Below are 21,118 nucleotides of genomic sequence, written 5' to 3'. Positions count from 1 at the left end.
TAAGAGCTCAGTTTAAAGAAGTTAGCAGCAAGTAAACATTAAATTGGACTTGTGAGAGGGAGTTACATGATTAAATGACAGTTGATGTTTTACTGGGCAGTTCCTGGATGTGAATATATACATCTGTTTAGAAGGGCAGTGCTGAGAAAAAAAGGAAGGTGTTCAGCCAAGAAATCTTCTGTGGATGAATATGTGACTGTGGATGTCTCAGACATTGTCAGCTTACATTAAGCCAATTACAAACAGTTCCTTGCGAGCATTTCAACTTGGAATAGATTGATTGAGTGATGTGATGGTATGCAACAGTGTTAAACACCTGTATAAAACTGACCTTTTACATGTACATCGGTCACCTGTTTTGCCTCATAAGCCAGCTGCAATTTACTATTAAAATCTGTATGTAATGCAGCCTCATGTTTTCCAGATTGCATGCAATTATGGCAGCTATGCGTTAGCTTACCAGTGTGTCCACCTGGCCTGGAAAGACTAGAAGTAAACATGTGTGTGGGGTCACATACAGGCTGCAGTGTTGTGTGCGAGACAACTGACAGCTAGTGTGAAGTGATAAGAACCATTACAGTTATAGCCTGCCATACAAACACACATACACACACACACACACACACGCACACACACACACACACACACACACACACACACACACACACACACACACACACACACACACACACACACATACTTGGATTCATACTTAAACATCCATTTAGTACTTGTGCACCTGTATGCTTCATAGTGTGCACAAACTAGCACATCCACACACACACACACACACACACACACACACACACACACACACACACACACACACACACACACACACACACACAAGGACACAGAAGTCTCAGTAAAGGCCTCAGGAAGACAGAGTCAATGAGGGCCAGATTTACGTACACTAAGAATGTTAATTTTATATCTGTCTGTAATTAGTGTCTGATTTACTATGACAGAGGCAAATTACACAACTAGTTACTGGGGCTGCCCTCTAGTTCATTCAAGGAGAATTATGAAGCTAAATAAAAAAAAAAATAGTAATACAAAAATAAATGCATATAAAATTAGTTTTCAAAAAGATTGAAAAAGACTGCAATTCTGCAAAATTACTGATTAAATTCCTGATCAAATGATAATGAGAGGTTAGAGAGGTTTGTAAAAGTGTGGCAGTGGAAGTCATTAAACATACTTCTAAATAAGAAACTAACAACTGAAAAAATAGAAGACTGTAAGCCACTCACTGTGATGTTGTATGCTTTTTCCAATGCCATGTAAAGTTCAAATTTTATGACCACACAGTTAAAACTTGTCACTAATTCATTGCAGATCTAGAATACATGTTATTAAAACTAAATCTTTTCCACCACATTTCTTTATCTTTCTTTAATTTACCAGCACAAATGTGGTCCTACTCTTATAGTGAATCCAGCTGAACATCTGTCTGCCACACTCATCACGTCTCCTACTAGTAGTTTCTATCTTCCTGTAAATGCATGCAGAGAGAGAGATGCACTCTGCTGATTAGACATAAGTGGACAAACTGGGCCCTCAACATGTGTCTAGATGCAGATGTAACAAAAGGTAAAAGGCTTCATAAATCAGCCTTAATAAAGTCTCTCCCATGCTTTAATCACAAAGCTTCCTTTCTCTCATCTCTTATTTCTGCCTTTAGGACGCTGACTCATGTCTTTACGGTCCTGTAACTGTCCCTGCTGGTCCCAGTTTCCCATTGGCCGTAACCAGCCATGAAATTTTATCATCCAATGATGCCAGGACGTATTAAGTGCACGCTCAGACTCCCAGAAATCTGACTGCGCTTTTCAACATTTTAGAGAAGTAGTTGAAGTGGTCAGGCTTGCTTTGTGAAAGGAAGTCTGCTTAAACTCTGATTACAATCTAACCACAATGCAGATTTAGAGTGAAGAGAAGAAAAGAGTATAGGAGGTGTGAGGGTTAAGATTGTCCAGACATATTTTTAAATAAATACAGCCTGGGGAGATGTAGATCAGATGTAGAACAGCCATTTTCAGGCCAAATGTGGACGTTCAATAATAAGATCACATAAAATTCAATCTATATGGTCATATCTCAAAAAGCACATTAACTTGTGAACTGCAGGCAGCAATACTATGTACCTCATAGTACATGGCATATTATTGTGAATTATAAAATGGAATGATCATAACTTGTGATGATCCTGGTGCTGTTGGTCCAACATGCCAGTGATCTCTCTGTTACTATAATTATGTCTATTTATGTCTATATTTGAGTCAACTGGCTGCTTTTGTGTTTATCAGGTTGCATTTCTGCCATACAACAGATAAATATTAATGGCCCCTCTAGCTGCCTGTCCCTTGGACCCCTCATTTCCAGCGTGAACCATGTCCAGAGCGCAGAAGGAAAACATGACTGTCGGGAAAGAGCCAAGGCAGCGCTCAGGTCAAGGCCCTCTAGAGTTACCGATGTCATAGGCAGGCCCAGGAGTTTTTTCACAGGGTAATTAAACTATTTGACGTGTGTATAAAGTGGTTCAGGCAGGAAATCCATCTCTGCTGAGCTCAGCACCTTACTTCCCAGCCTTCCCGTTTCCGCTCACTGTACACCTACACCTTCCTGCAGCATAAGTACTTTTACTATGTGCAAAATATATGCTTTTGTAAAGCAGTTTCTCATTCTTTCCCTATTTTTCCTCCATCCTGCACACAGCTGCATGCACACACATGTTGTAAGAGACATTCTTTATTTTCTTCACTTTTACTAAACAGGTTATTAGTATGAATTACAGACGTGAAAGTCAGGAGGCATAATTGAATTACCCCAGGCAGGACTGACTGAGCAGTATTACTCTCTTACTGGAGCCCGCTGTTGGGCCAAGACTTTGGATGTGGATGGTCCACAGAAGCAACTCAATCAACTTGAGTCTCCCGGTCTCACATGTTACAGTCATATAGTCTTATATATTTGGAATAGTTGAATTCTAATGCAGTGAGTGTACATTACCGTAAGCCTACAATACATCAGTAAAACTTGACTAGTCAGTATTTTTTATTACCAGTGTATTAAATGACTACACGTAATGTAAATAAGTTGCTCACAGTCATGAACCTTATCATTTAATCCTGCAGTTCTAGGCAGCTATTTAGCCTCATTTACAGTAGCTTGTTAATTTGGTGTATTGTTTTGAGTCCTAAAAAATATAATAGCCTACATGGTTCAGTCTCATTACTCTTATGTCTTTTTTTTAAGCAGCAGCATCAGTTCTTTCAGTGATAAACAACTGTGTGCTACCAGCCTAGCAACAAACAAAAGACAGGCAAACTTAGCGATTAGCTAGTGAATAAAGTTAGCCGCTAAAGTCATTTTTGTCAGGCGTTACCTAGTAGAAGCCAAACCAGAGTATTAGACGTTCATTGACATTTTTTGGGTTACCAGAAACATGACGTCAAATGAAATTTCTCCATCTGCTGGACGTGTAAGGCAACTATTTGCTGACACGTTAGCCATAACAACTTTATGAGGTGATAATATTAGCGCTGTGTTTCTGTCAGCTTGTTGACATCTTGCTAAATAAGCTAATTCACTGTATTTCTGAGAATTAGATGAGAAGATTGACATCACTTTCATAGCTGTCTGTTAAATATGAAGCTAGAGCTAGCAGCCAATAAGCGATTAAGATTAAGATTAAGACTGGAAATGGGAAGGAAATGTCAAACTCTCTGTATCCTCACAGTCTGTTATCCTTTTCCTTTACACCACTGTGGTCACTGCTGTTCACTATCAGTATTATGTAATGGGGACCAACCATAGGCACCCACCGTAGCATGACGATGTTCGTGAGGCCAAGTGAATGCATCACTGTTTCCCAGAATTACAGCACCAGATGATGGAAAGCATGCTCACAGACACGTCGTACACACATTGGACACTTGTTCTGTTGCTATTGTAAACAGATACAAGCCTCAGTGTGATTTTCCATCATTCATTCAGCAAAATATGCATTCTCGTTCGCCCTCTCTCTCTCTCTCAATCACACGCAAACAGCAAACACACACTGTCATTTTCATACACACAGAGTTATCATTTGGGCTGACGAGTGAAGGAGCGCTCAGAGTGTATAGACAGTGTGTTGTTGGAGCTCTGTGGTGTGCTTCAGCAGGTTTTCATTTGCCAGTTCTCTGGCTGCCGCTGCCTGGCCTTATTGAAAACATCCCATGGAATTTCCTGACGCTGCCTAGACACAACTTCACACACACACACACACACACACACACACACACACACACACACACACACACACACACACACACACACACACACACACACACATACACGTGTCTTTGTATGTTTGCGACACAAAGTCATATGATCTGCAGAGATATTTATCGCTAAAAAGAGTAGTTACTGTCAAAAAATACACATGTAGCATTGTTTGTTTTGAAGTCTGAGCCACTTTGGATCTGTTTGCTGAAAGTTGTTTTTTTGTGCGCATGTTCTGCTGCACAGGCCCATAATAGCCCATTGTGCAGGAGAGCGAGCCCATATGTTTTGCAGTTGCTTGTGGTGTTGTGGTGTTGAAGTGATGACTGAGGGAGAGAGCCTGCTTGGCGTGCATGTCACTTTGTCTCCGTGGCTCTCTCTTAGTGCATATCTACTTTTCTCAGCCCTTTTTCTCATCTGTCTGCTGCCTGCTCTCCAGTTTGTCTTTAGCTCTAATTCCATCTTTCTACCTGTCTCTCTGTATGGCCTGCCAGTTTAAGATGCTATCTTTCTGGCCCCTCCTTTCTGTCATTCTGCTGCTGTCTTGTCTTTATTAAACTGACGCCACCCCTCACTGCTGTCTAGCTCTGTATCTTCTCCCTGTCTTCTCCAGCAGGAACATTTTATTAAGTGACGGAGTTGCCATGTGTGTGTCATGTGTTGTCTTCTGCTCAGGGGAGAAGACAGATAGGGAGGGAGAGATAGAGATATATAATTAGTGCTTTCTTACTGACAGTTTGGACTTAGCACACATTTAAATGTAGTTTGAAATTGTTTGCTGCAGGGTAACAGTGTGCGTGTCACTACATAGTGTGTAGTCCAAATTTGGAATGGGCATTTTAAGTAATTTCCACATTTCAGTACTCGCATTAAATTATCATAAGAGTAAAAAATTAAAAAAATCTAACATTTTGAAGTTGTGTGGGATCATTGGAGTTGTTCTCCTCATCCTTCTCCTACAGAATGTTTACAGTGCACACAACAGTGTACATTTTAAACCATATTGTCAAATTTTGCACACTTTTAGTTATTTGCTGTATACCTTTTAAAAGAATAATAGCAAGTCCACTATCTTGAAATGACAAGACGATATGTTTCATTGTGTTTGGAAAGAATTGAGGCCTTATAATATAGTTTAATGAAATGTCATGCAAATAAACACTTCACAAATTCACTTTGCTATCTATCGAATGCCTAATGCAAGTACAATATAGTATGTGCATCCCATCTGAATCACATAAACACATTGCGCTGTTTTTACACATTTAACAAATAGATGAAGCTAAAATAGGTGAGTTTTTTTAAAATAATTTGTTACTAATTAAAGGGCCATTTACTAGTATTTGATAATAATAATAATAATTTTACCTTCTTCCTTTATGCTTATGCTGGATCCATGAGATTTTCTCTCTATGATGAATGCTCCATATAAGCAGTTGACTTGAGCTGTAAGAACACATACCTTGTAACTACTGTAACAAAAGAATGAGCTATATTGTGGTAGCCTACCCATGTTAGGCTATGTCCTTTTGTAAATGTTCAGGAATGTAACTGCAAGTGTGCGTGAATATGTCTTATGGTAACTCTTAGCTACACTGGTTGAATTCCTACCTCTAATGAAATCAACACAGCTCATTAGCTTGTTCAAAGATTACACACTTCATTTAGCAACTGAAAGAACATTTCATAGCCTTTTTAGAGCCAATAAGCTTAATGCTACATTTCATAAACACATGGATGCTTCAATCTTGTATGCTTTGATCTTTTGATCATCAAACTTGCCCAGCAAAAACTATGTAGACCAAAGAATACAATACAAAGGTTCACTTCTTGGGATCTAGTGTACTGCTGGTTTTCCTACTTGGTAGTTAATTGCATTCACCTGGTGTCCCAGGTGTAACTCAGACCTTGATTAAATGGTAAGAATAAAAACCAGCTGGCCTCTGGTCCCGAGAAACAACTGATGTGAAACATTGGTTTCTGCCAGCACAGACGCACACTCACGTGTATACACAAGCAAGCTACATACACAACCACATGCCTACACACTTACTTTTATCTCTGAGCTCATGCCCGCTGGCAGCATGTCTGTGTAATGTATGCCAGCAACACACACATGCCACGTCACCGACACATGCACACACAAATATGGGCTCCTTTAAAACACATACACAAGATGACACGCATGTAAGCATTTGTATTTTATATTTAAAGGAAGTCTGCAATTACTTTCTACTGCACACGAAAACTCAATGAGCCTCCTTCTTAACTGCAACTTTAACTAAAGGGTGGAGGAGAGGAAATGAACTGACAGTGCAAGAATGAGATGAGAAAGATAAAGACTGCCATGAGACAGAGCTCTGTTAGAATACCAAGTGTGTGTGTGTGTGTGTGTGTGTGTGTGTGTGTGTGTGTGTGTGTGTGTGTGTGTGTGTGTGTGTGTGTGTGTGTGTGTGTGTCCTTCTCCACTATTGACCAGCTGCTCTCTATACACCTCTTGCCCCAAGCAGGAAGAAATGGTAAAGCAGCTGACAGGAACAAAAACAAACAATGGGGGCAATTTTCAATTAATTTTGTTAGCTTCACTCAGCTCAGCTCCCTTCCTCTCTCCATTTCTTTGCTCCTTTGTATTCCTCCTCCACTTTCTCTCTTTCCCTCTCTGCACCTTTCTGTTCTTCCCTCACCTCATTTACTTTCTCCACTTTCTCTCTACCCACCATGAGAGCTTTGCAGACTGCAGCGGCAAGCTCACACAGTATAAATATTTAAATGTGGGGAATCACTTTAAAACTTCTAACGCTGAACCACTGAGCCCGGCCTCCAGCCTTTCTGACATGAAACGGTGTCAGGTCAACCGCATGCAGCAGTCGGCCTCTGGATCTGATCCCCTTCCTTGATCGCCGTATTTGACCAGAACTGCGACCAGAACTTGGACGTAAACAGCCCCATCAACAGCCATCACTTGTAACACATAGGCAGAGGCAGACAGACCTCGTGCCACATACATTGGAAGTGAAGTCATTATGGAGATGAGGAATAAGTGAGAGATGTTGATGGTTGAGAGGGAAGACTCCAGATTGCCATTATTACAAACCCAGGTGCACCCGCACTGAGAGGTGGAATTTACCATCCTGCCTGGTCAAATTTACACATCAAGTGAAAGCGCTGCTCTGTTTTCAAGGCAATGGTTCAAGTATTTCTGAAGTGCCGTGGGTAGTTGTTTCTCCGGCTCCACTCTGTTAATCCAAAGGCTGCTGTGTGATTTATAGAGGGATCCCAGTATTGTAAAACTGGAAATGGAAATGCACAGCAAGGCGCGGGGATGCTGAGCCTATTAAAATCTTTGTTGCATTACTCATATGTTGTTAAAGGAAAAAGTGGTAGTGCTACGCAGGATAAGTCAGAGAGAGACATTTACCAAAATACAGGTACACAAATACACGTGCACCCACCACTGTTACAAGTAAACAACTCACACTTCCCATCCAACATGAAAAAACCCTTTTGTTGTTTAAGTTGCTTTTTTCAAAGTTTTTTTTTTCCAATGTTTTTGTGTCTTTTTACCAACGTTTTTTTGACTTTTTCAATGTTTTGGGCACTTTTTTTGACGTTTGACAGTTTTTTCATTGTTTTTGTTGCTTTTCCTAACATTTGTCGTTTTTTTTTACATTTTCAACGCTTATTTCGACGTCCCATATTTTCTGTTATAAAAAAACTTTGAAAACGGTTCAAATTTGACCCGAGGACAACATGAGGGTTAAAAGAAAGCCTGAATAAATTAATGGAATCCTAACAAATGTAGATGCTTCCAAACAAGGCATGAGGAGTGACTAAACTGATTTTGATGAATATGAAAATGATGCAGCCTTTGCAATCACCCGATCTTTACCCAATTGACCCTTCGCTAAGCCCCGTTCCACTGAGTTATAGTTGCTACGCCTGTCAAGTTTTTTGTTCTCTCATGGCACATACTGTATGTAGTTAACGACCCTAAAGGTGGCAAATTTACCACTCGAAATGTGCAGTGGGTCTTTGATTTCACACAGAAGTACATAAAAGTAGGCTTCTTATTTCCAGACGACGACCATTGATTATTTTTGGCTGAAATGCCAACTGTCCATAGCACATGTTATCAGCTGTAGCAAGCAAGAGTAAGCTAATGCTTATGTCAGAGCTGGTGAAAAACTCAATCTCCAGCTGATCGAGCTGATTTGATTTACAACGAGAACCTTGTAAAATGGTTTTAAATATGCACGTGAATCATGATATAATGCTAAAAGACCACGTGTCCATGTGACGCAGGTTTAGCTGGAGTTGCTGGAGTGTAAACTCCAAACCAAGTAAAAGGAAGGACAGAGCTGTTATTGTTACTTAAAACTCTCATATAGTAGCATTTTGGCTCCCACAGGGTATGGGTAGATTATCAAACTGGCCTACCAGGCCCAGGGGCCCAAGGGCTCAGGGGACCCCTAAGCCAGAGCCTCTGCCTGATGTCGCTGTTATTAACTTTGCATTTTCTGTCGCATAGGCTTTCATGTCAATAACAGAACCCCAAAAGTCTTACTAAAAAACAGAAGGAATAGCCTAAACATCCACCCCTGATCTGTCTGAATAGGGCCCCTCCATCACATAACATGGGCCTACAACTGCATGGTCATGCAGTAGATTCTTTGCAGCGCTTTTATACATGCATGCCCAGGGACCTATTGTCTGATAATTGGCCTATGCCACAAGTTGGATATTTTAGTCCTGGACAGATATTTGTTTAACATAACCTGTAACCAATAAATGTTATTGACCACATCATTTTGCTCGTGTTTTGGAAAGGCAATAAAAACAACACCAGCCTTCAAACTGTTGATATACCGAGCATCGCTCTTATTTGAGCCCCATGTATATGGTTCGACATGTGGAGAATTCCAAAGCAGGATTGCAGATAGGCGAGGTACGGTTGCTAAGCTATGATTGGACAGTTGGGAGCAGGGTTTAGAAAACGTTCAATTAAACAACTACGGGAGATTTTAGACTGACGTGGTAGGCAGCATTCTCCACCACCAGCAGCATCAAAACACCAAATGAGGGAGTATTTTATGAAAGAATGGTGTTCATCATCACTTCAGTAAAGGTTAGAGACTCGACATTTAGAATGTATTACTGTATTGTACATATTACTTATCTTTTTAATTGTATATTTAACTGATCTTTCTTTATCTTATTTGTATATATTTCTTATCTTTTTTTTAAATAGTATACTATATTGTACATGTCCTTATTGCACCGTGGGTCGGAGAGAAACGTATTTTCAATTGCTCTGTATGTCTGGCACTTACTGCAGACATACAGACATACATGACATACATGCATAACAATAAAGTTGACTTGACTTGACCAACACCAACACCTGACATTTTTCCTTTAATTTGTCACCCAGTTGACACCTACACACACAAACAAATGGAGAAGAGAGACATTTTCCCCATCGTCTCAGCCTGCGCACACACTCACACTGGAACACGTTTCCAAACAAATCTAAAGAGGAACACACGCTTGTCAACTATAACGTAGATTTAATTATTCCTCTCAGTTCACCGGGGTTCTCTCTTCACTGTATTCTCTCTTTTCCCTCATCTTCTCATCGCTCATCCATCTGTTGTTCAAATGGCTGGAAGGCAACAGCTTGTGTTTATTTGGGCCATAATGTAGCAACAGCACCCAGCATGCATTCTGGCTGGGTGGAGAATGTACGTCAATGCAACCCTCCTCGCCCTCTGATCACACTCTCCATCTATCCTCCATCTCCACCTCTATTCACTCCCTCAAGCCATTCTCCATAAGATACGATAAGATAAGATAAGCCTTTATTGTCTCCTATAGGAGAAATTCATCTTGGGCATTCAAGAGAAACGAAATGGCAACACATCGCACATAAACACACAATAAACATACAGTTAACCTACATAGAAACATAATCAGACATTATCTCCATATCCATCTAGCCTGTCTGTGTCCTTCCTCTTTTATCCACTACTAAACTGCCCATTTCTACTCTCCTCTATCATGTTTTCTCTCTTCGTTTTCTTACTGTTTGTGCTGATTGCAGTTTTCATATGAGGTGGTCTGCTTGCAAGCCATGTGGGATGTTTTAAAACCACAAGCGCGCATCAGTTGATCCATTGTTTACACAGTGTAATTGCAAACACATTTGTTTGTGCAAAACTGAAGAAAAAAAAAACATAATTCTCTTCCTGTGAGTTTTCCTCATTTTTTGGACCACTCTTTAATGCTTAACTGGCTTCCATTCTCGTTTCCGTTCTCCTCCTGCACTACTACCAGCTTGTCTTTGCACTTCAGAGGTTGTGCAGAGGAATGCAGAAAGAAAGGGATGAATAGACATAAAGGGATTCATGGTGAGACTGAGTCTATGATGGAGAGAGGGAAAAGAGAGCTAGAGAGATAGAAGGAGTGCAGGCCCCAGAGGTGCTGACATGGCTGGAGTCGAGTCCGAGTGGCAACCAGAGAGACATGCTGGAACAACTCCGTTTGCAAAAAACTAATGCCTTCATACCCAAACTGGCATCGGAGGAAAAACTAACAGACAGAAAGTCAAACATATAGAGGATGGAAGACAGAGCCACAGTGACAACGCAACGTGCACAGACGCTTTAAAAAGACATGATTAAGTCTTGAAAGCCAGACAGATAAAGAGATAGGCCTGGAGACAAAAGGTGGCTACAGTAAACACAGACAGACAGGGGGAGAAGTAGAGGACATTAAGTCGCTACTGTAAGTGGAAATCAGGATGGAGAGGTTATTAAACGAGTAACTGGGTCATTAACTCTGCTCTCAGGAGCCGCAGGAGGGGAAACACCCTGTAAGGTAGTGTACACACTGTGACTGCAAAAAGTCTCCTACTTAAAACTGAATCTTTTTTAGTTTTTTTTTAGCAAAGAAAATATTTAAGGCATATCTGATTTATTAGAGTGATGACAGCAGAGCTGTAAGAAAGACCAGAGAGTTGGGTGACGTGTGAAAGTGGTTGTAAGTGGTTTGAAGCCACATTACCACAAGTTACATTACTTCTGTCTTAAACTAAACCACAGAACACTCTGAATATTAAACACTGTGACGTACAGTACATGATGATAAAGACTGAAGCTGTGTCCCTATGTCCCAATTCCATATTAATAGTAAGTAAGCTTTGAGTATGTAGTTCACACTGGAAAATAATAGTTAAGTATCCTCAAAAATGTCAGTACTTGAAGACGCTTGAATTTTGTGTGTGCTGTTGATGTATTGTCCCACTGAACTGCTGTCAGTGGGACAATACACTTCGGAGCATCTTAAGTCCAGTGCGTGGTTAGGTTTAGGCAACCAACTCTCATTGATTAAGGTTAGGAAAAAATTGTGGTTTCGATTAAACATTAAGAAGTAAGTAAACATGTCCTGCCTCGTGCTTCAAGTCCCCTTTTCAGTATTTAACCAAGACCGCGATCTTTCCCTAACCTTAACCAAAGGCTCTGAGTGAGTGCCTAAACATAACCCTAAAAACACTAATCATGGAAATAGAGGAACTGCTCACAGCTGCAAAACATCAAAACAATGGTGATACAGCACTAGGGGGAAAAAAAGTATTATGTCTTTAGAAAAATATTTTGCCTCCTCATTGTTAAATGTAATTGGCAGAGGCCTTCCAAAGTCATCAATGTTCTATTAAAGTCTGTTTGTAGAAAACATTACATTTAAAATACAGTATATAGCAGGTGCTAAATACTGTATAATATGTAGGTAGTATGGCATTTGGACATAGCTTTCTGTAAATTATATTTTGCTTTCTTCATGATGACGTTCATTGTTCCTCTTTTACTCGCTTTAGATAAAAAGAAGTAATGAGATCACTTCCTGTGGCGGATTTTGAAAGGCTTCTTGCTCTTGCTGCTGAAAGCTGTGGTGTTTACATCAGAAAATATCAAATCAAGTGACAAATATTTGTATACAAAATGCCATCCTATAAGTAACTTTCACACACACAGCACAAGCATGTTTTGCAGTGTACTACCACTGCAGTCAGCCTACGAGCGCACCATGCAGCAGGGGAGCGATTAGGACTCAGCTGACCTCTCATTACGTCTTGGCTAATGGAGCTGTTTGTTGGGCCTGCTCTCTGCTTCAGAGGCACCACACTGTTTACTGTCTGGATAGTCCAAAAACAAACACACTAGCCCGCCCGCATGCACACACACACACACACACACACACACACACACACACACACACACACACACACACACACACACACACACACACACACACACACAGAGTCATCTGTATGGAAAGAGCTATTATCTCAAAAACACAAAACCACAAAGAAACAAACAATACACATGCCACTGTTGTCAGATGAAAAGCTTGTGAATAAACGTTTTTCCAAAAGTCAAAATTTTTAGGAACTGAGATAAACATTTTTGTTTGTTTGACAAATTATGCCAACTCATGGGGAAATCCCTCAATTTAGGTTCAAACATCAAGTTACCAACATTTGAGAAGTAGTGTTTTTTACCCTTTGCTTGTGTGTGTTGTGTGTGAAAGGCATAAGTGTATGTTTGTAGCTGTTTTGTTTCGTTTATTCGTGTCTGTTTTTAGCCCTGTGTTGCAGACTAAAGTGTTTGCATTGCTGGCCTGTTTGTTTGTGGACACAGTAGGTTGTTTAAGGAGTGGGTGCATGTTTAAAGGATCATGTGAACAACAAATGGGATAGTGGGTATACTGAAGGGGATACTCAGCAGATTGAACGCCTTAAGAATGTCAGATTTAGAGCAGGTGTGTCTTATAAATGAAAAACATGTGGTCGTCTGCCAGCTGCAAAGAAAAACTATAATTTCATCATACAAACAAACAAACAAACAAACACACTGCTCGGTCTGAGTGTGTTATGGATGACAGTAGAGCAGAGGAAATCAAGTCAGCTTGACCTCACACCCGGCTGAATACACAGGGGGTGTTCTTCTCTGCCCCCGGCCTGCAGAAATGAATGAAATAGCTGCTTGACACAGATATGAGGGTGTTTGAATCTGTCAGCATGCGGTCACTGTGAGCTGACTTTGGCCCCAGCGTCTTGTGAGGAGAAAGGGATGAAAGAAAAGAGAGAAGAATGTAAGAGAGGAGAATTTGTGTAGTGGGACATTTTGGAGTGTATACATTTTAGCAGTAATTTTCTCTTATATTATTATCTTTTAACTTTAGTAGTATATGCTACTACTTAATGTATATGTAATGTCAACCATAGAGTACACCGTTTGCAGTTTTCCCCCAAGCATGCATGGCATCACAGGCTGGCTACTTATACATTTGCAAAATGTGATATTATGTGATAGACTAAGAACAGACATGCTAGCAGCTCTGTGAGGCTGTACTTAGACACATCAATGCACACACAATGGCAATGCTAACATGCTCATGTTAATCAGATATAATATATATATATATATATATATATATATATATATATATATATATATATATATATATATATATATATATATATATAGTTTATCATCATGCGTTTTAGCATGCTAACATTTTCTAATTAGCACTAAATACAGTGTACAGCTAAGGGTGATAGGAGTGTAATTAGTGTTGCAGGCATTTGGTCAAAACAAACCCCAAAGTATTGGACAAATTGAAATGTTGCCCTGAAGGGTGGCGCTAGAGAAAAGGTTAAGGGATCACATTGTTACAATTCATCCTGAGGGGGACATGTGTGTACCAAGTTTTATGGAAATACATGTCTTAATTTTGTGGGTTTTTCTATTGAATTTGAAGGGATCTAATTTACCCTAACCCAGAAAAAGTTCTTACAAAAACAAGGATAAGAATCCTCACTTCTGCAATTGTGAGGATATTTAGTCTGCATAAGTATAGCAAAACAAGAACACACACACACACACACACACACACACACACACACACACAAATACATACACCCACCTTCACCCAGACAAAAACTCACACTCTCCCCTCTGTGTAATCCCCACTGAACTCACCGACACTCTGTTGTTAGAAGCCTCCACTCACTCTGCAGCCTATCCCGGCGCTGTCTTTGAACTTGGCTGCCAAGAAAGTGTAACACCGCGTGCCTCTTTCTTTGACTCTCAGGAATGATCAGGAACATTATAATGATAAAATTGGCAGGGGGTGAGGAGCTGAGTGGGAGCAGAAGGCCCTGACAAAAAATGCGAGTTAGAGGCTGGAATAATGTCAACGTGTTGTTAATAAGCTGCAGGAGAGAGCTGAGGTGTGTGAGTGTGTGAATTCCTGCGGGTGTGCACATTTTTTGCAAGTGCACAAATATGAATTCTTCTGTTTGTGTGTGTGTGTGTGTACCGGGGGATGATGTCAGGCTACATTAAAGCTTATTGCTGGGTTGAGTGACGCAGGATTATCGACTGATGGGAGAAATAAAAAGAAGCTTTTATCAGCGTGGGGCCGGAGCCCGCATGTTTGATATATATACATATAAATACTTAAGTTGCTGTTATTAGCATCAAAATGTTTCTCTATGAAACCCCATCCAGGTGTCCTACAGACAAAATGAGTGCTCAGCAAAAAAGAACTTGCTTGAACATTGCCCTACTGCTCTTTGATCTGTCGTGACTTTTGGCCTTTTGTCTACTATTAGGTCACTTCCTGGGGAACCACAGTGTACTGGACATCCTGAGACAGGAAGGCTACGAGATCGTCCACGTGCCCTCCGATCACCAAGAGCCAGTCACAAAGTGAGTAGTCTTGCTTTGCCAGACCATCCACACGCTGCGATCAGAGGAGGGTCTGGCTAGTCCACACAGCATGCCAGGATGGGAGAAAAATGTGCTCTGATTTATTGGCATTTCTTTAAAACAATCACAATCATCATGGGAGGTGCTAAGCGCCAGACGGAGCCGCTGTAAAATAGTCATGCGAGAGAAAACTCAGATTGGGCAGCTAGTTGTCTCAATTTACCCTGCAGAGATCTGAGGAGCAGTTAACCATAGTCCTCATATATCAACCAGAGTTTAAAATTCCAACACAAAGAAAGCGGAAGGAAACGGACATCGACGAAAACACATGGATCTGGCGGAATTTCCTGCGGCACTGAAGCAATCCCGGAAGTGGAACGTCAAGGACCCATTTGACTAATGTGTTGTGCTTACAAAGAACAATATGCTGCAGAAATACAGCAAAAACTTTTTTTGGGCTACAAAATCACAATGATTCTTTGACAACACTGCATCTGACGACATGAAAATAGAAAAGATGTATTACTTTTATTTGTGCAGTAATCAATCACAGGTTACACTTCAAACCCTGAGATCCTGAGATGATGATGAATGAAAAAAAAAAAAAAGAGGGTGTGATTTTGTGCTCGCATCACACCATTAATGTTATGGTAATATGGACTGTGAAACATTTGTGCACTGTTAGTTTTTGGCAGGCGTGCAGATACATGTGCACATCCATCAACTCCGTCCGCCCACATCTGTCTTATTCTCTCTAGAGTCTAGAGCTATTTAACCTTATTTATTGAAGTGCAACGCAGATACAGTCCAAATTGTGCTCTGTAATAAATAAAGCAAGGCTATGCAGGAATCCTTTAATACCTCATCAACTCGCTCACCTTCCCCCCTCTCTCCCCTGCCTGCCAAAGGCGAGCTGCCAGTGGTGGTTCTGACTGTTCTCAGCAGCCACTGGCACCACGGCCGGGTCAACACAAACACACACTTACGCATGTGTACGCAGGGTGAGTGGAGGGATGCACAGTGCCAAGGAGCAGGGTTGAACACACACTTACTGTAAACTCCCACAGATGCTTGGCATCCTGCAGCAATTCTTCACAAAAAAACTCTACAATCCCTTCTAATATCTCACTCTGTGTGTGTTTGTGTGTGTGTGTGTGTGTGTGTGTGTGTGTGTGTGTGTGTGTGTGTGTGCGTGCGTGCGTGCACTCTTTTGGCACAGAGCTTCTCTCTCACCTAGGGGGTTGATCCATGAGCCCATAAAATAGTAACAAAAGCCACTTGAATCAGGGCGGAATTGGAAACAACAAGGGGCATCCCTTTAAAAAAAAAACAGTAAACACATCCCACATCCCCATCTATCCATTCAGCCGGGGATTTTACGAACTTCTCCCAGCAAACTACAGCTGTAAGACCCAACCTCCCTATCTCCCTCCGCCCTGTTTGCAGAGTTGTGGGCTTTAGCCAGTGGTTCTGGTTTTTAAAGCTGACAAGTGGACTGACTTACTGTGGTCACAAAACACTCGCATTCGCCGCACACACACACACACACACACATGACCACACACTTACACATGTGCGCACAGACACTTTTAGCTCCCTGATACAAGGTAACATGACAGGCGAGGAAAAACACCACAAGATGGCTGAATGAGAGGTGTTTATGAAAGCTGTTAGACCTGGAGTGTTTCGGACCGATTTGCAAAAGGTCTTTAAGAGCAATTATATGACTGACAGACAGAGCAAACTGGAGGTGGGTTTGGCTCCACAGTAGCTTGACCGCAGGCCTGGAGCTCTCATCACCCTGACCGAAGGGGGGTTCCATGTCTGCAAAAGTAGAAGTGCAGACCATTGAATTTATGATGACCGGAGGGACCTAACTAATTTTTAGTGAACCGAGGAAATCATGATCCATCCTACGATCCATCATATTATGTTTAGTAGTATATCAAATATCGAAATATAGTAAATAAAAGTTCGACATAGGAAATTCTGAATTTTTGGACTTTTCACTGCTTGTTTCAGTGTAACTCCCATAGGTGTAATTTACAACCCCCCAATAATAAAACCTGGCAACCCATCCCAAAAACCTATTATAATTCCTTTTCTATAAATAAAGACATCACAACCATAAATTGATGCAGAAAAGGCACCAATTGTTACAGAAAAAATCACCAGAATGCAAAAAATTAAGTTTGACTCTCAAAATTTTGCTCAAAATTGGATACCTCAACCCCCCCCTAATGTTGAACCCAAAGTTACGCCCTTGGTAACTCCCATAGATGAGGTGTACAGTTGGTTCGTTTTGATGTCCTACCTTAAAACACAAAGTCACATGCGAGCCACATTGACAGGAAAAAGAACAAGAGAGGAGAAAGTATGAGTAATGGGTGGAAGAAAGAGGAGCATGGCAAAAGTTTTTTGGCGATTCTGGGTGGTCTGCTTTGGGCAGATGTCAGTTTTGACGCAACAGTACGGCCACACGAGTTACAACTTCCACTTTCTTTAACTTTTATTTCTGCCAATCGTGCAGCGTTTAAAGGGCAAGGCGTCCTATGTGGTGTTCATGTCCTTGACTGAAGTCAAGAAATATAAGTGGAAAGCAATGAAGTGGTCAGAAACCACAAACAATAACATTCAAAAAGAGAAACAGTCTTATAGTTTCAATTACGATCAGCTCAGACACAAAAATGCTTATTTTCCATCTATAAGTCAAACTTTGAATACACTGAGTATTCATATGGTCAAAAAAACCAGAGTGGGCTTTTCATGAGTATAAACTTATCTATATCCTCCCTATATGTTTTTTTTTCCTGCTCCAGGAGCAAACCAGCTAAAGAGCCTGCAGCACGGCCCAGTGAAGAGGGCACCGACACCAGCACAATATCTCCCGACAGCTGGCTGACCAGTCCAACAGACATGGAGCTGGAGCTAGAGCTGGACGACCCAGAGAACATGCCCGGCCTCGGAGACGAGGAGCTGCCTCATATTCTGCTCCCCGACAGCCTGAGCCAGCTGGAGGAATTTGGACGACACAAGAGGCCTCGCAAAGCTCACCGTGGCCACGGGAGGCCCCGCCTCTTCAGTGACCTGTGGGTTCGCATTGGGGATAGGTGAGATACCTACAGTATGCTGATCTGATCACTATAGTGCAGAGATGTTCACAAGTCATTTTTTGGAAGTCCAAGTCGAGTCTCAAGTTTTTTTGCCATAAGTCCAAGTCAAGTCTCAAGTCTCTGGCCATCTGATCTGTCCCTAACACTGTATTGTTAAATCTTATGAATTCAAAGCTTGTCCTGTAGCTACCATCCGTACAGTACAGTATCAAAATCAATTATAGGATAACTTTATGGGGTCTATGCAATGCAATCTGAAGAAACACAAATTAAGAACTCTGTTTCAATTTCATAACTGTATTTTCAACATTTTGGTATCTGCACCAAATAATACATGTTTGTCTGTGTTACTAAATGGCTGTAAAGCCCAACCTCATCATGCATTACATTTTTCAGTGTCTGTATTGAAAGTTAATACACCAACCATGGTGCAAACATGTGAGAACTGATACTTTCCGTATTGCTATTTAACAACAACCTGGTGAAATATTAACCTAAGTCTGTCACATCATATGGATACAACTATAAAGATACAATTTGCCTGTTCCCAGCATTAGCACAACACTTTGCGATGGTTAGCTTGTTACCTGTGACGATATATGCTACATTTAACGTCTCTTTCACATTAGCAAGTGACTGACCTATCTGGGTGCGTTTTGAGATGCCTGATGAAGTTCGACGTTGTTGATCCGGCATCATTTATCTTGGTGCCACACACCATGCATGTAGCTGTTCGCTTACTGCCACTGTTTACGAAGTTATTGAAAGCAAAACTAATGACAATAGGCACAACTCCAGGAGGACTTGGTGTCGCCATCGTCAATGCATTTATGTGAGTGCGCGCACATAGGCATAGCGCATGTGTTACGTTGCACATTATGGCAAAGGGCAGGGGACATGCCCTAATACATCCAACGTATATGCGCCAATAAAAGAAAATAGAAATACATGAATGAATTTAGATTTAAAAAGCAATAATTGCATGAAAACAGGTTGTTGACGAGTCTCGAAGCTCAAGTCCGAGTCATGTCTGAAGTCTTTTGGGTTGAGTCGCAAGTCAAGTCTGAAGTCAGCTGTTTGTGCAACTTAAGTGCGACTCGAGTCCGAGTCTCAGACTCGAGTCATCATCTCTGCTATAGTGATTTTTAGCTCTTTGAAAGATATTCAGCTCTATAAAGTACCTGAAGGTGTTGTAAAGTTTTTGGAAGTAGCTGCTGGAGTGATATTCATGAAGACTTGAATATAGATATTTGATAAAAAACAAAAATTGATTAGATACATTAGAGCACTTGTATATAAAGTGGCACAACATACTGTATATCTGGCAACTCTTGCATAATTCAGATCATAAGGTCAACTAGCAAGTATAAAAGTATAGTACATTTAAGAAGCTGGAACCAGTGCATTCTGGCATTTTTGTTTAAAGATTGTAAAATTAACATTAGTGCTGTTTTTTTCTGTTTGATCATAGTTGCAAGCTAAACCCTGATATCTTGTGTCCTCTTTCCTGCAGCACTACTCCACAACCTAATGTGAGGATAATAAATGGCTATGTGACAGTGGAGCCTCCGCTGACCCATCAAGAGCAGCACAGACGGATGGAAATCTCCGCCACAGAGCAACATCCCAGCCCAGCTTCCTCTACTCCGCCCAACCCCAGCTCCGCGCAGCCAGCCTCAGTCCACAGCACACTCACACTTGCTTGTATTTTAGCCTGGCTTCTATCACACATGCTGTTTACCTCCTGACCACAAGACAGCGTTATCTCACAGACAAACACAACAGACACTACTGTCTCCATACCAGAGCAGTGGAATGTACCTGATAAACAAGGATTCATGCACATGCAGAAAAGAGATGGAATAACAATGGCCAAGCCTGCTGTCGGCCTCCACCTACAGGGAGGGATCAGCTCCAGCCTGCCCAAGTCTTAACAAAACTTGTCAAGTCTCAAAATGTGTGGAAGAGATCTCAGCCATGACACAAGCAACAAATGAACTGTGTTGGAGTCTTCAAAACTGATGAAAGTATTATGGTAGAATAACAAACTTAGCACAATGAAGACCTGTAATTCTGAAGAGTTTGTGAGGTGGAACTTTCTAATGAAAACTGTAATACTGTATAGAAGAAAAAGACATTAATAATGAGAGTAGGACGTACTAATACCAGTTATAACTCTGTGATAAATGAGTTGAATGCTTACAGTCAAACAGTACTGTGTAGGAGGTAGAGCACTCAGTTGCCACTTTTTTGTAAATTGTGAATTTTGTTCATAAAGAAAATTGTATATTTATTATTTCTGGAAGAAAAGAGTATATTTTCTTGCTTTTTAAAGATAAATAAAAAAAAAATAAACTTTGAGAACTAATAAAGTGTAACAAGACTTTTTTCCAGTGTTCAGATCATTTGGGTTGGATGTTCATGGCCAAATGTTGGAGGAAAAATAGAGTCAAATAGATCAAATCTACAGCAGCCTCCTAAAGACAGCCAGCAATAAATAAAGACAGATTCCCCCATGTTTGCGCTCTATGTGCATTCTTATACATTCTTATTATTTGTAATATTGATTAATTACAGTAATTGGGCAAAAGTTCGTGACATGTGTACATTACAAATTGGCTATTTATAAAGCTGAAGGTGCATCCTTTGTTTGTGGCCTCTGTGACTACTCTCCTTTCTCCTTTGTATTGTTTTTACTGCATGGACTGCTTTAATGCCTTTGCCATCATCTGTGCTTGCTTGTTTGTGTGCCACTTGTTTGAATGTCTTAATCCTTTTTGCTTAGGCCTGCTGTCATTATAGATGTAATGTAATTTATTTTAATTTGTTAACCATTGTATTTTAGGATATCTATAGACTACAGCTGGAAATTAGCTGTAGAGGCTAAAGCTGCTCCTTTTACTGTACAGTTAATTAAGGGGGATTGTCCATGACATTATAAACTAAACTAAACTAATTAACATG

At 40.7% G+C, this 21,118-nt stretch overlaps 1 protein-coding gene across 1 annotated transcript in view; it reads left to right on the top strand.

Annotated features, from left to right (window-relative positions):
• Nucleotides 1-20,538, top strand: part of trabd2b (TraB domain containing 2B) — a 71,633-nt gene extending 51,095 nt beyond the window's left edge. Inside the window, exons 5-7 of the mRNA XM_078259084.1 lie at nucleotides 14,945-15,041; nucleotides 17,861-18,151; nucleotides 19,668-20,538. Of these exons, the coding sequence (XP_078115210.1) occupies nucleotides 14,945-15,041; nucleotides 17,861-18,151; nucleotides 19,668-19,902 (623 nt within the window). The 3' untranslated portion in view covers nucleotides 19,903-20,538. The remainder of the gene's footprint in view (nucleotides 1-14,944; nucleotides 15,042-17,860; nucleotides 18,152-19,667) is intronic.
• The last annotated feature ends 580 nt before the right edge of the window (nucleotides 20,539-21,118 follow it).

This window comes from Sander vitreus, chromosome 9 (assembly GCF_031162955.1).
Source record: "Sander vitreus isolate 19-12246 chromosome 9, sanVit1, whole genome shotgun sequence".
NCBI lineage: Eukaryota > Metazoa > Chordata > Actinopteri > Perciformes > Percidae > Sander > Sander vitreus.
Note: the sequence above shows the minus strand (reverse complement) of the source record. Positions and strands in the feature narration are given on the sequence as shown.